This window comes from Pleurodeles waltl, chromosome 11 (assembly GCF_031143425.1).
Source record: "Pleurodeles waltl isolate 20211129_DDA chromosome 11, aPleWal1.hap1.20221129, whole genome shotgun sequence".
NCBI classification, from domain to species: domain Eukaryota; kingdom Metazoa; phylum Chordata; class Amphibia; order Caudata; family Salamandridae; genus Pleurodeles; species Pleurodeles waltl.
Genome location: NC_090450.1, coordinates 812881708 through 812899189, shown reverse-complemented (window position 1 = coordinate 812899189; position 17482 = coordinate 812881708). Strand labels below are relative to the sequence as shown.

At 44.3% G+C, this 17482-nt stretch overlaps 1 protein-coding gene across 1 annotated transcript in view; it reads left to right on the top strand.

Moving 5' to 3' along the window:
- The first annotated feature begins 2957 nt into the window (after positions 1-2957).
- ASCC2 (activating signal cointegrator 1 complex subunit 2) overlaps positions 2958-17482 on the top strand; it is a 378910-nt gene continuing 364385 nt past the window's right edge. Inside the window, exons 1-3 of the mRNA XM_069214595.1 lie at positions 2958-3264; positions 4780-4938; positions 6159-6329. Of these exons, the coding sequence (XP_069070696.1) occupies positions 3184-3264; positions 4780-4938; positions 6159-6329 (411 nt within the window). The 5' untranslated portion in view covers positions 2958-3183. The remainder of the gene's footprint in view (positions 3265-4779; positions 4939-6158; positions 6330-17482) is intronic.

The window sequence follows — 17482 nt, the reverse complement described above, 5'->3', positions numbered from 1 at the left end:
CTCACAAGTGTAACCATTAGTTAAAATATTCACTTTATAGTACTGTGTTGCACAGAGCACATAACGCTTGTTTTTAATGTTCTTGGAACACTGTATTTTATTTACCGCATACCATTGAGGCTATGCTGACACTAAGAGAATTTGGGAAAAGGATTGATGGGTACCAGGAAGACCAGAATGGTAAACACTGATAACAATGCCAAAACCTGAGAAAAGCAAATAAAATATTGTAAAATATTGTGTAAGTCAGCTTTTGTTGATTTGTATCTGATTAACAGCACTCCGATTGGTTGCCAGCACCCAATCCAAGACTCCGTGTGTGGCTCAAGTTTAGGTAGTTGTCTGGGGTTGGCTGCAAGACCTGGCCTCAGGCCAGGCCCTGCTGCCAACCCCAGCTGCGCACGGCCAAAGGCTGTGCACTGTGGTGGTTGGATTAATGTATAGTAGTTAAAATTACTTTACATTAAAAAAGCATAGAACTTTACTGAAAAAACAAAGGTTGCAGAGACGTTACAGATAGGAAATAGATTTTTTTTTAAACCCATAGAAATTCATTTTAAAAAACAATTGTTACAGCGACTTTATAGTTAGGATCTGAATTTACTCACGCAAAACCATAGAAATTCAGCAGTTATAGTTAGCTCAAGTAACTATAACTCATGCCATAAGGTAACTATAACTTGCACCCTCACCATGCACTGCTAATTACCCCACATATTACATCACTCATGACAGCTTTGATAACCTCATTGATAATATCAGTGTAACATTTGCCTTAAAAATTATTGAAAAGAAAACTGTGCACAGCGAGGGCACGAGTTATAGTTACTTGAGCTAACTATAACTTCTGAATTTCTGAGTTTTGTGTGAGTAAATTCAGATCCTGACTGTAACGTCCCTGTAATCTTTGTTTTTTAAGTGAACATATTATATATATGAAACTCTTGGAGGTGGTGTCATTGAGCAAACAAGATGGTGTGTCATTTGAGTTCTTCCTGTTAGGGTCCCAAGTAGAAGCCCCACAAAAAGGAGTAAGGTAAGCTTTATTGGGAACGTCAAGAATGACAGACAGCAGAGCCCAAGGTTAAGAAGCAACTTCCAATAAACCTCCCAAAGCCTAGGAACGAAAAGAATTTTATGGAAGAGGAAGGGATTTATTTTCTGCTTTGGCTCATACACGAGCAAGCCAGTGTTACAGCATAAAATCAAAATACCCTGAAAGCAGTGTCATGCTGTATTGAAAAGAATAGAACATTAGCGGTTTGATGTCGGAAACAATAAGGTGTATACATGATTGACCAGTCTTGTCATTTCCTTGGTGAAATCAACAATTATTGTATAACATCTACTTAATGATATATGCAACATAAAGTTTGGTAGCTGCCATGCTACCCAACATGCTATGACAGAGGAGCTAAGTGATAGGTCCAGGCTAGTCAGAGAGATTCCAGGCAGGGGGGCCACTGGTGAAATCAATTTAGTAGATGAGGAAACACAAAGCCATGGAATTATGTACTGCACTAATTTTACAACTTGTATAAACTGCCACCAACACCCTCTTCTGCTATAAATACATGACCATCGTATCTTCTGTACAGAATTCCTCATCAACTGTATGATGTGCTCTCCTGACAAGATTACTGTTTACTAAAAACCATGGTTTTCCTCTAGTCATTTTTTTTTTTAAGTAGACTGTTTTGTTAAATAGCCACAATGTTATTCAAATACAGTTAACTCGTAACAATGTGATGTGTTGGAAAGGGGCTGTGACGACTTGGCGAGAGCTGCTAACTTTGGAACTGGAGAACCAGGCTCGAGTCTTGGTGTCATCTCAACATCCTGTGACCTGGGTATATACGTAATCTCTGCTAGCCTAAAAAAAGAAGAAAAAAAAATGAATTTGTCCATAAGTAATATGACTGGTGCTCATGTAAAGCAGCCCAATACATTCGAGTTGAGTTATACAATTTAAAAAATGTATTGGCAAAGAGCGAAATAGGGTAGAACATGGTTTTGTAATTATTCTCTTTCACACACCAAAAAATACCCTTTTATTTCGGTAACTGCAAAAACAAGAGGGATGAATGCCTGCCTGCTTTTTATCAGTGCTGATATTCACCAAAACGTTAGCAATGGTGAAGCCCTTGGGGCGTAGTTGCCATGGAGAATGCCACCTGTTTATGGGTGCCATACAGAACGCCGGCCCATACTTCGGGTGCCAGGCAGAATGTAACCTCTGTGTATGTGCCATGCAGAACGTAAGAGGGCCTTGCAGGTAATATGTAGGGGGTTACAGCTGCCAAGGTTCCCAGGTCCATGCGAGACTAGTTACGCCTATCTAGGTTTTTTCCTTAGAATTCTGGGAATTGTAGTCGTATATATGACCCAGCATAAAAAGGGTGCCTACCGGGACCTGCGTGGCCACTCATGCCACAAGTTTGACACCCTGTCAAAACATGCCAGAAAGAAGTCAATAACGTATTAGCAGAGTGCGAATCGAACTAAAGTCACAAAATAAAGGAAGATCACGATAGACTCAGTAAATGATAGAGAAAGGCATGTGTTCTACAGAACTACCACCCCATGTTCTGTTGGGAGGCGTCCTCGCACGTAATGGTAGTACTAGCGCACAGTACTCAGGCCCGGCTTGAGCCCCACAAACGCTGCACCGACCACGACTATCACCGTAAGTGAATGTTTAACCTCCGACAATTAGACCGATCGCGTTAATCAGGGAGACTCACAGAATGCAAGTCGGAGCCGAGAACGCCTCTGAGAAGTGCACGTGCGTATTCCGCAACCAATCAAAACTTCTAAATTCTCTACGTAGCACCAGGATTGGCAGAAGTGCCCCAAGGCTTCAAAATTACGTTACATACACGTTAACAGTACCGCCCAGTTTTACAGGCTTGCCACAATGTAATCAGTCGTGGGATTGGTTCTTGTACATCCCGGAAGTACTAAAAACTTCGAACAGGTGTCATCTTTTCAAATCGATTATCGCAGCTACCATTGGACATATAGATGAATTTGCGGGTGGTATATGGAAATAGACTAGTATAGGTGGTCATCTCAACACCCCCCCCCCCTTTACTGTAGTTCAGTATTTTGCGTTTTTGCTCTGCGCATATATATATTCTTTTTAATTTTAGGTTCTTCCTGATCAGAGTAAAATAGTGCAAAATGCTACCGCTGCCTTTAGATGAACTTCAAGTACAAGAAAAGGACCAGGCCACAGGAAAGCTGCACAGTTTGCCTGCTCTGGTGAGTTATGAGTTTCAGTGAGTGGGAATGCATTTAAAAAAAAAACATTTTGAATTTCTGATTAAAACTTATTGTCGTTATACTGAGTTCGCTGTCTGGACCAGACTGCACAGGATTCCACTTAAGTATGTATTTTTCACACCTAGTTTCACGCTTCCTTAGACTTTGATTACCATATTTTGATAATTTACTGGCTTTCGTATTTGTATGATCTTCGTCTGTGAACCGTTTTAGTGAACACGACTAATTTCTTCGTGATCGTGAAGTTCTCGCTTTATTCTAATGTGCAGTAGATCGCTCCTTTTATTAACCAGCTGTGCGGGGAAAGGGTGAGGCTTGTCCCAATTTAGGATTCAACGTGGCACCTCTGTTGCATTAGACATTTTGTGGCCTAACTGTAAGATAAGTTATTGGGGCCGACATTGTACCGGCATGCTTTGGCCTCTCTGTGACACTTCTTGTGCTCACTTTGTGCGGACACGCTGAACTGAGATTTTGTTATCTATATTGTGGACAGGGGTTGGTGACTTATTCTGTGAGCTAATATGTGGAATTGTCTGTTAGATGACGTTGTGTATAACTTTTGCAGGCTGCATTTTGGTCTAACTGTCTTGGCAACAGGGCATATGTTGGGCGTGGATGGTGTATAGAGACCTCCCCACTATTTTTAAAAAGGGAATCCGTTCACATTGCCCGATGCTGAGAGGTACCACAATGTACTGCAGTTGCTTGCATTTGCTAACACTGGAAATTTGTGACCCGACCTAAGATTGTCTGTAAACCTCCATCGCACTGGCATCTTCACTTTATTTTGAGAGAGTAGCCTAGGAGAGTTTATATTTTAATGCCTTATCAGAGAATTTGACAAAATAATCCTTCTATTGCTTATGAACCGCAAATGTAAAGCACTTTTGTTCTTTGGAGCTGAATAAAGAATACCACCAGGAAACAAGCAACCATTAACAGCAAGGTTAATGTATGAAAAAATACACCCAGCACATTTTTGCTCACCTAAGACAGTTTAAACATGCACTTTTTAAGTTCTACATGTCTGTTTTAAAACATTGCCACTTTCAGACATTTCCAAGCTTAGCTACATTATATGTTCTGTATAAAAAGTAAAAACAAAATATATTATTTTCACATTCACCTCTGGTTGTTAATTTAGCGTTTTTTTAATAGGCCCTTGACCTTTTAAATTAGAATTATATGGGCATGGTATTCTTGTTAGTTACTTCCTGCAACATTATTGATTTTCATATGACAATTTGTGTCCCCATTTCTTTAGGACGAGTGCTCTGCTTGCTAGTTGCATTTGTGTGTGACATTCTGCTGGCTTGCATTGTGTGGGGCAATTTTGCAGTCTAACATTTTGTTGGTTCGTTTTTTGGACTTTCTGCAGGCATACTTTTTGTGGGGACATTTTGTAGGCCGACTTTGTGTTGAGTGTTTTGTAAGCTCTTTGTATGGGACTTTGTGGTGTTAATTATAATTCCTGCTTTGTTGTTTGTATAGCACCCAAGCAGAATGGCCGAGCGTTTCTTTGTCCTGTATAGACCTCCGCCCAAGACCAACGTTCCCGCTTTGGTTGAGGAGTTTTTGGAACGAGCCCACTTCATTGCTCAGGATCTGGACTGGCTTCTCACCTTGCCCCATGACAAGTTCTGGTGCCAGGTAAAATGTTAATTTTGCTTTGCCTGTTCACTAGAGATAGGTTTTCCACTGAAAGCTGAAGCCAGATGTCTGGCTCTGGCTCAACTCGAGATCTTCCTGGAATCTTGAAGCCAAAACGAGCTGAGCACAGCCTTGTCCTCTTCTGACCAAGCAGGGCATCATATGCACCAGCACTGGTGGAGACCAGTTTTGATGGATATTACTCCCTTCATCTTATTTTCCTGTCTGCTTCTCTTTTCCACTCTTCCAATTCAACAACATATTTAACCGCAATCCCTGGGAAGAATAGCTATAGAAAAGACAATTGTCATAGCGAATGCAAGAAATGCCTTCGCTGTTTCTTAAGATGCACAAAGATAAATAATATTTAGGCTTGTCATTTAGTTTTGTCTAATTTATTCAAAACTAACACCCGCATTGGACGAAACTTAAATATGAGTACATTTCATGGCAGAACATCACTGTTATAATCAAGAGAGGCAGCTGTAATGCTGTGATTTAGGTAAACTAACTTTCAGAGAAGTCTGAAGGACACGGATCGCTTTCCCTGGTGCCCTGTTCAAATTGCACGAAGCTGGCTTCGGTTGAGCTCGACTTTCCTTTTGAACATAGCGTCTTCTTCCGTTTTGAATCGAAAACGTTTCCTTGATCTCTTACGCCATAGCCTCCATTTAGGGTTAGCTTGTTTGACAGGGTATGTTATCCTGTTAGAAATTGCATGAAATCACAACATAGCGCTGTCATCTCTTTACGGCTTCAGGGATGATTACCTGTAAACCACCTTTTGAATCTCCTTGAAACAATTCACAGACCCTGCTGAAATACTTTATGAGAACGCTCACAAGTATTCATACTATCCGTGAGAAATGATGTATCAATGAGAAAGGAACTCTATTAAAGGAGCAAGTAGTAGATTTCCCAACACTCTCGATCCATTATTTATTTCCTTCTCTTCAAACCACATTTTCCCTTTCTCACTCTTTTTCCTTTCCCATCATTCCTCTTCTTGTGTCTTGTTCCTATCGCACACCTTTACCTTATCTGCTTAATCTATCGTTTTATCTTTATTTTGCCTTTCTTCCATTCTTTCTTTTCTACACTGTTTCAGCTGTCTTTTCTCAATTTTTTTTCTCTCCGCTCTTTTCTTTTTCACATTTTACTTTTAAGCGCATCTTTTACTTTTCTCACTTACTTCTCTTTTTTACTTTCTTCTTTCACAGGTGATCTTTGATGAGACTCTTCAGAAGTGCCTGGACTCCTATGTGAGTTTAGCCCCGCGGAGGTTCGATGAGTTGGTGGACACCCCTACATCTGTAGTGCAAATGCAGGAATGCCTACAGCGTAGAGTGTTCCTCGTCTTCCTAAGAATGTCCACCCACAAGGAGTCGAGGGTCAGTATCTGAGCAGGTTCAGAAGTTCAACTAAATCCATGGAAGGAAGAGCAGCTCAGTTGGTGTTGAGGGGAGCACCTAGAGGAAGAGGCATGGTTGATTCAGAAAGGATAAGGGATCAGAGGTGGCAGGGGAAGCCAATGAGTCACCGGAGGTGGGGGGTGCTAAACTACATATGGAAGTGGAACGAATGTGGATAGTGGAGGAGGGGCTAGTCCGTAGAGTGACTAACCTGGAGTTAAGCAAATATGGGTGAAGGTGGGATAGTCACCTAACAATAGGTAGCAGATGGTGCGTTACCATGAAAGTATAGTCCCAATTTTACTTCTTGAATGATATTTCCTAGTGCAGCAGGCTCGCCAGTCTCAACATAGGGTATCCTTCAAGGGATTTAATGGTGACTGGTTGTGTTGAGGTGCCTATTGCCTGGATTTGCAAATGTTACTTATTTACTATAGCATCCACTAAATGGATACCTTTGTTGGACACATGTTTATTGATCGTAAAGTGAACAGAACGCCACAAACTAAGTTCTTAATTGTATTCAACAAAACATGTAGTCATAGACCAGTGAATTACAGTAAAACAAAAAGTAACCTGCAACTCTTGTGATATTAAACTTAAGTTTATAATATCAGTAATATAAGCAGACTAGTGACAATTGACTTGATATAAACTGAATAATGTTGGAAAAATAAAATCTAAAATCTTTTTCCTTCCAAATGACCCGATAAAGGGTTATAATTCGAACCTTTCTTTGTGAGATTCCTGCTGCCCGAACCAAACTATATATCTTCCACAATCTTTCTTGTAAAATGCAGTTGTGTTTTTTTTTTAATACTAGATCTTTTTTTCTCTGCAAGGTCTCTGCAATTTTTTTTAGTTATCAATTTTCAAGATAGATTCTGCAAATACTTTTTAATGTATCTCGTAAAACTTTTCACAATCAGTTGTTTCTTTTAATTTTTTTTTTTTTTTTTTTTTACATTTAGATTTTACAACCAAGGTTACAATTGGTGTGCCACATGCGATTTAGGCATACAATACAGCACCACGAGTAGCATTAAAAAAGAGCATTAAGGCAGCAATATCGAAAACATGGCTTAGCAACATTTAATATTATACCAGTGCCTCAGCCACTTCTCCCACTTGTGTAGTGGCTGTATTAGTGCTGCGTTGATGTAAGTCTCCCATATTGGTCCATGGTCTGTCTGTGCAAGGTTCCAGCTGTATGCCCATGAGCCCCTCACAGTCCTTCCAAATTGTATAGGATTCCTGGGGCAATCCCCCTGCCATATATATCATGTGCCAATGTCCTACAGTAATCCATGCCCTTGGCCCATGTTTCCCCTGGGGGGGCGGGGGAGGTGTTGGGCTAGACACATCTTTTTAGGCTCTAGCAGTGTCCCTCTTGGTGATGAACAAACGTAGCTAATGAAGGGCCATTTGGTGTCCTGTTCCCCCTAAACATCTGTGATTTAAAGAAGGTTAAGTCTGTGGTCAGAAGGAATATTCTAGCCCAGTACCACTTCCAACTGCTCCAGAACACATCTTCAGAAGTGGGATAGTGCAGGTCAATGCTAGAATGTGTGGCGTAGGTCTCCCTGTGGGGCATCACACCTCAGACAGTTCCCTGTGGGAATCGGGTCCATGCGTTGGAGCTGGTCTCTAGTGAAGTAGATGCAGTGGAGAAACGTCAGTTGTATTAGTCCAAACTGGGAGGCTATTTCAGCCTCTCTAGGGGGCCTCTACCACATCCCTCCAAATATCATCTAGCTGACCCAGCTCTCCCTCCCACACTCTCCTCACTGCCACCATTGGCTCAGTTAAGTTCCGCAACAGCAGAATAGACCTCAGACAGTTTTTATACATAATACTAATACTTCACGTTTGTATAACGACTTTAAGTAATGTTCTGTACACAATTATCTTGTATATAGTTTGTGAACACGTCCTGTATTTAATAATCTGATGGTTAGTGTTTCAGTTGAATCATTACAAGATTTGTGGCCTATTCATTCACTTTGCTGTTGGTAAAGGAATAATGTTTTAGGATACAGACCATAAACATACTTTCATATTTATCATTGATTATGTAACCATGAAATAAAAATTAAAAGTGGATGGGTGAGGGAGGGAGAAAACCGGGGTAAGATAGAACAACTGCCGAGCACTCCAATCCCATAGCATTGACTTATGATATTATAAAATTTCCCACAAGAAGTCACCTGACTAAACTAGGTGATTAATTACTAGGCATTTAAGTGCTTTGTGGGGTTCCTTCTGTAGTCGTTTCAATGGCAGTAATGTTGTGACGTGTTGGATCCGCATTTTGTATGGAGAAGTGTAGATCGATCAAGACATGGGCCCGGACCCATGTAGAGATGGACCGTGACCAAGCTTGAACTGTTGGGGGTTCAGGGAACTTCCATCGATGAGTAATGAGGTGTTTAGCCACCAGGAATCTCAGATCTAAGAAATGTGTAGTGGATCAGGGTTTTCTGTCCCTACAATGAAGACCCAGGAGGCAGCTTTCCCAGGTTTGCAGCACAGATCTCCCTGTGCATACAGAGAGATGTTGCATCACTCTCTACCAATAATGTTGTACGAAGGGGCAAGCCACATAATGTCGAGGAGGTCAACATCTACTTGATGAACTCGAGGCCAGGCTGCATCTGTTCAGTGAAAGTATTGGTTAATTTTAGGTGGGGTTAAATATGCTCTATGTATGTTGTAGTAGTGTATAAGACGAAATGTAGTATTTCAAAGCACATATTTTGGACTTGCTAACAGTGTAGCCCATTCTTTGTCCATGCAGCTTCTTGTCAAGTCTGTCTCCCATTGATGGCAAAGGGGTGTGAGTGACGTCGCAGTGTGATGCCGTAACAAGTCTGACAGCTAGCACATAATGTGATGACCCGTGCCCATCATATGCAAATATTGTATGGTAAAGTGCATTTGTGGTTCAGCCGACATGTCACCCAAGCTACATCCCAATGCCCCAACTAAGGAATTGTATATAAGGAAGTGTCCGGAGGGTAAGCCCTTGTCAGCCATTAGGGATTCATAGGAGAGAAGCGTTCCATTGCTATAGAGGTCGCCTAGTGTGTAAGAGTCCAGCCACGTGCCATGCGGATAGCTTCGTCACTGTAGTCACAGCTCGTCCTCTGGGTGTTCCCAATAACTCTATTGCTCGTGCATACAGCATAATGGACTGAGTGAGGTAGAGGCAGCGATGGAAGCAATGGTAGGCCACAGGTATTAATTTGGGGCACAGTAGTTGCGGGTTAGAGCACAGGTGGAATAAATGGAGGACTGTGATCTGACTCGGGTAGGTTCAAGTGTGATGGTGTCTGTAAGTTGCAAACCTGCTATCCACATCTCCACCCACTGGAGCTGAGACACTAGTAAGCAGTGTTTGTAATTTGGTACCACCAGTCCTCCCTGATCGGAAGGCAGGTATAGTTTTGTTACTCCCACCCTGCAACAGGTCTTGTTCCATTTAAAGCCTTGCACCATCCGCTCTAGAGATTGGAAAAAGGAAAGTGGTATATACAATGGTAGATTTGAAAAATAATAGAGTAGTTGAGGCAATATCACAATTTTAAGGAGGGCAATATGTTCTGCAACAGATAGTGGAAGTGTGGTCTGGAAAGCTATTTGTAATTTCAGTGATGTAACCGTCCTGGTAAGATTTCCGTCAAATAGATCTGAGTCCGAGTGGTATGTCCAAATATTAAGGTATCGAAAGACCGCTGGCTGCCAGGTTATCTAAATATTATTAATCGTGAAATCCAGGTCTGACATTGTGGGGGTAAAAGGGAAAAGACAAGACTTTGCCTGGTTGACTTTTAGGCCGGAGAGATGGGGGAAGTGATGCAGGAATTAAGTGGATGTCTTTGTACGGAAGTAGATCATCTGCGTATAGTGAGATTGTGTGTATTCCTTCCCCCATAGGTATGCCCCAGTCCGCGGCTTGAGCTCTCATTTCAAGTGCCAGAGGTTCAATGGATAATGAAAAAAGGAGGGGTGAGAGTGGGTAGCCCTGTCTGGTTCCCCTGCTTATCCAACTAATCAAATTCCTTCTCGAGATCAAGCACCATGCATCCAGCATGAAGCCAGTTGCCTGGGGCATAAGCACGGAGGCCGATAGAAGCGGTGTAAATTAAGAGGTGTTGCGAGCAGGAACAAATCCGTTTTGATACAGGTGTATCAGTAAAGGAATAAGTGGGGGCAGGCAGTCTGCGAGGATTGTGGCCACGAATTTGAAGTCTGTATTCAATAATTCCAAGGGTCTTAACAATCCCAGGGTGGTGAGGTCCCTGTCCAGTTAGGGAAGGGAGATGAGCATAGCATCGCAAAGCGAATCTGGAAGGCAGGAGGAGTCCTGCGCATCTTCATACATTTTTTTTTTTTTTTTTTTTTGGAGATGGGGTGCCAATTGCGTTACATATGGTTTGTATGCTTTATAAAATTCAGTGTGCCAGCCATCCGGTACTGGCGATTTTATCCATGGCCAGCGCACATATTTCCCCTTGTTTCAGATAAGGATATTTGGAGTTGTCTTTCCTCAATGCCAGCGTGCCATTGACCTGCTTTAGTAATGCAACATCTTCAGATAGTAGCAGACTGGTTAGTTCATTCGACTTAACTAAGAAGGAGAAGAAACACCACCACTGTTGTTACCCCCAGAGAGAAGCAGGTAGTATGTTGCTGCTTTTGTTTGGTGACTATGCACACACTAGCATAAAGGTGACTTGTTTAGACCGGTTGAGCTGTTATCTGAATGGCATTATCTGGAATTATCTTGGTTAGGGAAATACTGGAGGTAGATGCTGCTGTGTCAAGCTATCTGTGGGTTTGAGGTGTGACCCCCCCACCATCTGCTGCCACTAGATATTCATTTTCTCACCTTGAAATTCTGTTGTATAGCACTGGAACACTGAGATCTTGATCACTGGCGGCTTTCCGGAAAGCATCTGGCCTTAATACTGGCAGAGACAAACAAATGTTGATGGTGCTATAGAGGGGAGGGGGAGGACAATACTTTGAGCAAGCCCAAGCCACACCAACACATGGACTGGCTGCTTCTGCCCAGCGTGATCCTCTAACCCTGTGGCGCGCTGTGCCTATTGCATCTCACCTCAGCTGCCTCGATTCGTGATTGGATCTTCCCTCTGAAAAGTGGTAGAAATTGTTCTAAGAGAGGCAGGAAGGCAGAAGGGAGGGTGGTACTGCTGTTCAAATGCCTTACTACAGCTCCTTCTGGTCTCACACCGGGAAAATGCCTCTCTGTAGCACAGGCCCTGGTGCTGCAAAGCAGCGCTGGAATTGTCACTCTGGTACAACCACAGGAGAGACGAGTTGCCTGGACACGGGCCATGCTGTAAGAAGGTGTTCAGACTCTGTAATTATCGCTGATTCTGCCCCGGTATATTCTCCCCCAATCCCCTCCAACTCCCCCACCCCATGTACTGTTGACGATAGTACCGGTTTGCCGGTGTAGGAGGGTGGGCGTAAGCATAAGGCAAGGTAGCAACAGTGCCACAGCCTATGTGCCTGCTCTTCTACTTCGCTCTGCCCTGTTGTCGATTTCTGTGCTCTTCTTGGTCAGACAGGAGTAGTCTGTTATCTCAGGGAGGTGCAGAGTGGTGTACAAGTTCATAACTCAAACTTTTGTAGTTGGTAGAGGAGGCAAGGCAGAGAGACCATTTTGAAAATGGTAGAGCATCCCAAGAGGGACAGAAGGCGTGTGGGCCAAAATTTAATGTCGCGCACGAGGCAGTCCACTTGAGTCAACAGGTTCAGTTTATAGGATCACGGTGTGTCGTCCGTGACAAAGATCCCTAAACACTTGAACTCGGAGGGAAGAATAGGTATCCCCAATGCTCACTGCATTTCCACTAAGCAAGGAGTAGTGGGATAGATTGCAGATTTCTGAGCATTCGTGAAAAGGCCGGAGTAGGAACCAAATAAATGTAAAATTTGGAGCGCCCTGGCTCCTGACGAGTATGTGTGTGTCGTCCAGAAACATTGGAATGCCATCAGCATAGAGTGAAATTCTAGCTCATATCTTGGTGGTATACTGAAAACCTGTAAGCAGTGGTTGATTCTCACCCAGGTCTGCTGGGGCTCAATCACCAGTGCAAACAGCAAGGGCGACTGAGAACAGCCCTGACTGGTGCCTCGTGCCACAGGGAACCACTCTAATGTTGCCTCCCCAATGCGCACCCTGGTCTTAAGATTGGTGTATAAGAGGGCCACATACCCTATAATTTTCCCTTAAAGCCCCACTCGGGGCAGGAGGGCAAACAAGTGTGCCCAGTCCACTGAGTCAAAGACCTTCAGAAAATCTGTGGAAATGAGGGCCCTGTGGCCTCAGAAGTTCTTGCTTAGTGCAATCGCATTGTGTACTTGTCGTAGGTTATGGCAAGTGGCCTGGTGAGGCATAAACCCGGACTGGTCCGGGTGGACCAGGCAAGTAATAACTCCTGCAAGTCGAGTAGCCAACATTTTGGTCCAGATTTTCACATCTGAGTTCAGGAGTGAAATTCGCCTGAATTGTGTCCTCCATACCCTGTTTTCGGTATCACCGCAATTTGTGCACTTCTAAGGTCTGTGGGTAGTTCACCGCTCTAGACCAGTGGTCTTCAAACTTTTAATGCTGTGCACCCCCCGCCCTCCCTCACCCCACCCATGGAGAAAAAAATCATTGGGGCCCCCTCTGAATTTTTCTATTAAATTGTCAATGTTTAAATATGTCTAACCTTATTCAAACATTGCAGTTAAGTTCTGTTACTGTTTTAAAAAAACAATCAAATACATAATGCCAAGCATATTATTCTGGTCAGGCAGGCCTTATTAAAGTGTAAATGTATGCACAGTGTGATTATTAAAAGTGGGGGTGGGAGTTTTGAAGTGTATTTGGAGTCCCTCCCCTTTTGATACCTACTCCGGCTAGGATATAAATATCAAAACATGTTAGTGATGGCCCATTTCAGAGTAGTTTACTGCTGCTTAGTTTATTCATATTAAAACAAAGCTCTGTTATTAGCATAAATGCTTCTTTTGGCCACAGCCTGGTACCCCCCCTGTGTTCCCCTACGCCCACCCTCCAGTTTGAAGACCCGTGCTCTAGACTCTCCTTAAAACCCTCGAGTCACAGTGGACCGGTCTGAGGCCACACCAGGCGTCAAAAACTCTGCCGGTAAGCCATTTCGACCCCATGCCTTGCCAGCTTGCTGCTGAGCCAAAGCTGTGCACAGCTCGTCGCTGGTGACGCCAGCCTCCATAGATTTGTGTTCCTCAGGAGAGAGGTGGAGCATCAGCAGGTCTAATACAGTTTGATGCAGGTCTGCATGGGGGCTCAGGGGTCGGCATTATACAGTTCTCTGTAGTAGGCTGCAAAGAATTGTGCAGAGGGCTCACTCCCAGTCACCCGATATCCGTGCCGTGCCCTGCCATAAAGTAAGCCACCTGGGTGTACACAGCTAGTGTAGAGTGTTTCTGGCCTTCTCGCCCCATTGATAAATTCTACTGCGAGTGGCCTTCCACACTTCCCTCGCCTCTTGTGGTTCTTGCCCGAGTACGGTCTGCATGTGCAGCGAGTCCCGCAGAAGGGGCTCCTCCATTGATGTCACATAGGTCGCATACGCGTTCCTCGAGGTCTTTGATTTTCTGCCAGTCCTTATCCTTTGGACATTTGGAGTAACTAATAATGTGTCCTCTGATATGGTCTTCTGGGCCTTCCACAGTGTATTTTGGGAAGACACAGATCTCTTTTTCTCAGCAAGGAATTGTTGGCACATGTTTCAAAATTCTTCTTTATGGAGGTTCCAGCGATCCAGGTGCCAGCCCGTCACCGCTCTCCTGGGGCCCCTAACCAGGTCCAACACCACTGGTGAGTGACCGGTGAGTCCCCAGGCTAGGAGTGTTGGCTAAGTGGCTACCACACTTATGCATGAAAAAAAATAATCCAAACAGGAGAAAGGGCAATGTACCCCCTCTCCCTTGGGTGGTGTGCTCTCCATATATCAGTTATGTTTAAGTTGTGTGCAGAGGCTGCAGGGAATGCCTATCTGTGACCAGCCTCACAGTGGCCACGGAACGGTTGAGGCACATGTCACATACCTCATTGAGGTCACCACCTACTAGCCACAGGCCTCCGGTAGCTCCCTCACGAGGTCTCCCAGTTTAGATAGACAATCAGATGTGAGGGGAGACGGGGCATATGCACAAACTAGGTAGATAGGAAGGACTTGTAGGGTGCCCAACACAGCCACATATTGCCCCAGCCTGTAATACTATACCTTGGAAACTGCTAAGGATGTTTGTTTTCTGATTAAGATGGTCATAACCCAGGAGACTCTCATGACGTCGGAGTGGTACACCGGGGCATAACCCCTGTGGGCCAGGAAGGGGCACTTATTGCCCAGGAGATGGGTTTCCTGGAGCATTCCTATGTTTGTGTCTGTCCTCTAGGCCGCCTTGAGAACCTCCATCTTTTGATTTTGTCCAGGCTTCTGTTCCCGTTCCAAGATAGAATTTTAAGTGAATTCGAGCCTGCACTTCCCTGCATAGAGGCCCTGTAAGGAGTGGGATCAGCCATGTTTAAAATGTGTCAGTGAGGTGTGCCTAAGGATCTTGTGTTTCCAACATGCATCCAAGCTCGTTACTTCACCTGAAAAGGAAAGAAAACAAACCCCCCAAACCTCCTGCTGCCCACAACTTAGCCCCCCGCCACCCAAATTGTTGTGAACCAGAAGTACCTGTCGTAATGCGATTAGGGACCAAGCCAAGAGGGCTAATGTGTATCGTCCTTACCGTCCACAACCCCCTTACCAACTAAAGCCATTCTCCACCAAAATAGACGGTGTAAAAACCTGGCTAGCAGTTTAGCGAAACCCGTGCAGATATAAGTCATATTATGAAGCACCCACTGCTTGTGTCCCATACTTCACTTCACTGAGTAGCCGGCATTGGCTGTGGTGGATCATTAACATCAGTATGTATGGCAGAGTTGCCTATCAATGCAGCTGGGTCCTCCCTTGTTCTGAAGTGTTCAGGACCTAAGGACTGGGCTCTCTGTGCAGCGGGCATTTCCTCAGAGCTGTGCACCATTTTTTCAGAGCTCCTACTCTCCACCCACCCGAAGTGAAGGATCTGTGGTATGCTGTGTGGTACTTCTCAATCCAGGCCCAGGTGGCCTCATTAGAGTCAAAGAACGAGGATTTGCCCTGGAAAATAACCTTTAAGCGGGCTGGGAACAAAAACATATAAGTGATATCATAGCTCTCAGTTTTTGTTTTGCCTCTTGGAAGGAGCTACGTTGTTGCTTCACATTCATGGGATAGTCCGGGAAGATCATCTCATGGGAGGAATGGTAGGTTAGCATACCGGCCTTGCGTGCCACCCTGAGAACAGAGTCCTGATCAGCACAGTTGAGCACTCGCACGATGAATGGCCAAGGGGGGCACACTGGGGAAGCTTAGTGGTCAAAGTTCTGTGCGATTGCTCAGTGATCCAACAATTCGATACTTCCTCTTTGGGGACCCATCTCAACAGTCAGTCCCACATAAATTTAGTGGGTGCAGAGCCCTCTGCCCCTTCAGGGATACTCACATTGTGTAATTACTTCTGGACCTCCACCCTCCCCTCATCTTCAGTGTGGGCCTCAGGTTGTCCCACCATACATTGCAGAGTCACTAAGTTTTTCTCGTTTGATTTGACTGCATCTTTGGTCTTGGACAACCTGCCCTCTACTTCTATGACTCTGAGTAGCATTCCTGATGTCTTGTCTGATAAATGCCAGGTCAACCTTAAGCTCTCCATCTTGTATTCGAAGGTGACCTTGAGGTTCTGGATTGCGTGCAGAATAGGAGGCGCCTGTGCATTGTCATCTGGTGGGAGGCTACCTCCCTCACCATCCCTCCCCCAAATACTGTGCCAGCATTTTCCATGGAGGACATTATGTATAGTGTATTTGTTAATTTTCTTTTGGAAGGTGGCGGTTGCCGGTTTGACTCTTGTCAAAATGTGGCTCAGGTGAAACAAGGACACTGTGTGTCAGAGCTGGTCACAGATGCCACCACTTTCTATTGCGAAGTGCTGCATCTCACGCTTGTCCCAGGCCCGGTGTAGGAGGTTGACAAGCCCCTCATTGTGAGTAGGCCTCCGCCAGGCCATCGGGGACCTCAGAAGAAAAGTGGAAAAGAAAAAAGGGAAAAACAAAATGGCTCACTCCTGACCTGCTGAGGCATAGGCAAGTATCATGCCTGTAGCTGCCCCCAGGGTCTCGGTTTCACACCAGCAAGGGGATTAACGCCCAGAGACAATTGGTTCTACAAGGTCCATCCTAAGTCCTGGGCCTCAGCAGGAGGTAGAGACTCTTGATGTCGGTGCGACCGGCCTGTCTCCTGCTTTGGCCGCGCAGCCCAAAGCCCTTTTCTCTGTTGTTAGTTCCCCTGCCTTTAATGCTCGTTGTGGGGCCTGCACCCTCAAACAGGGCGAGAGCCGGGGGGGAAAAAGAACACACATCCAGCACAAATTGATCGTGTTACCAGGCGTTCTCACAGGTCTATGACTAGTCTCATTGTGGCCACAGTTGAGTTGGGCTCCCCCTTTGAAGACCCCCAGCACTTGAGTTAGGGTCTTGTTAGGGCCTCAGTGATAATTCTGCACCCAGTCCCGTCACTAAGGTTGGCGTAGTGGTGGGCCTTCCTGAGTATGACTGTGTAGGAAGCTGTCTCTGTATATACTGTATCAAAATGAGATATAGTGTGCAAAGAGTCCAGGGGTTCCCCAGAAGCTTAACAGAGGCCAAAGTAGATAATACTAATGCTCTCTTTTGTGGTAGTATGGTTGAGCAGTTAGGCATATCAGAGAGTAGTGCAAAGCATTTGTTGTACACACACAGACAATAGAAGAAGCACACACTCAATGACTTAACTCCAGACCAATTGTTTTTATATTACAAAAAAATATTTTCTTTATTTCTAGAACCACAAGGTTCAAGTTGCAGGTAAGTACTTCAATAGATTCGTATTTCAGACATATATCAATAATACTTTGCTTGAAATCGATAAGTTAAACAGTTTTTGAAACATTGGCAATCTGTTTTAATAGTTGACAATGCAGTTTTCAGACACAGTTCC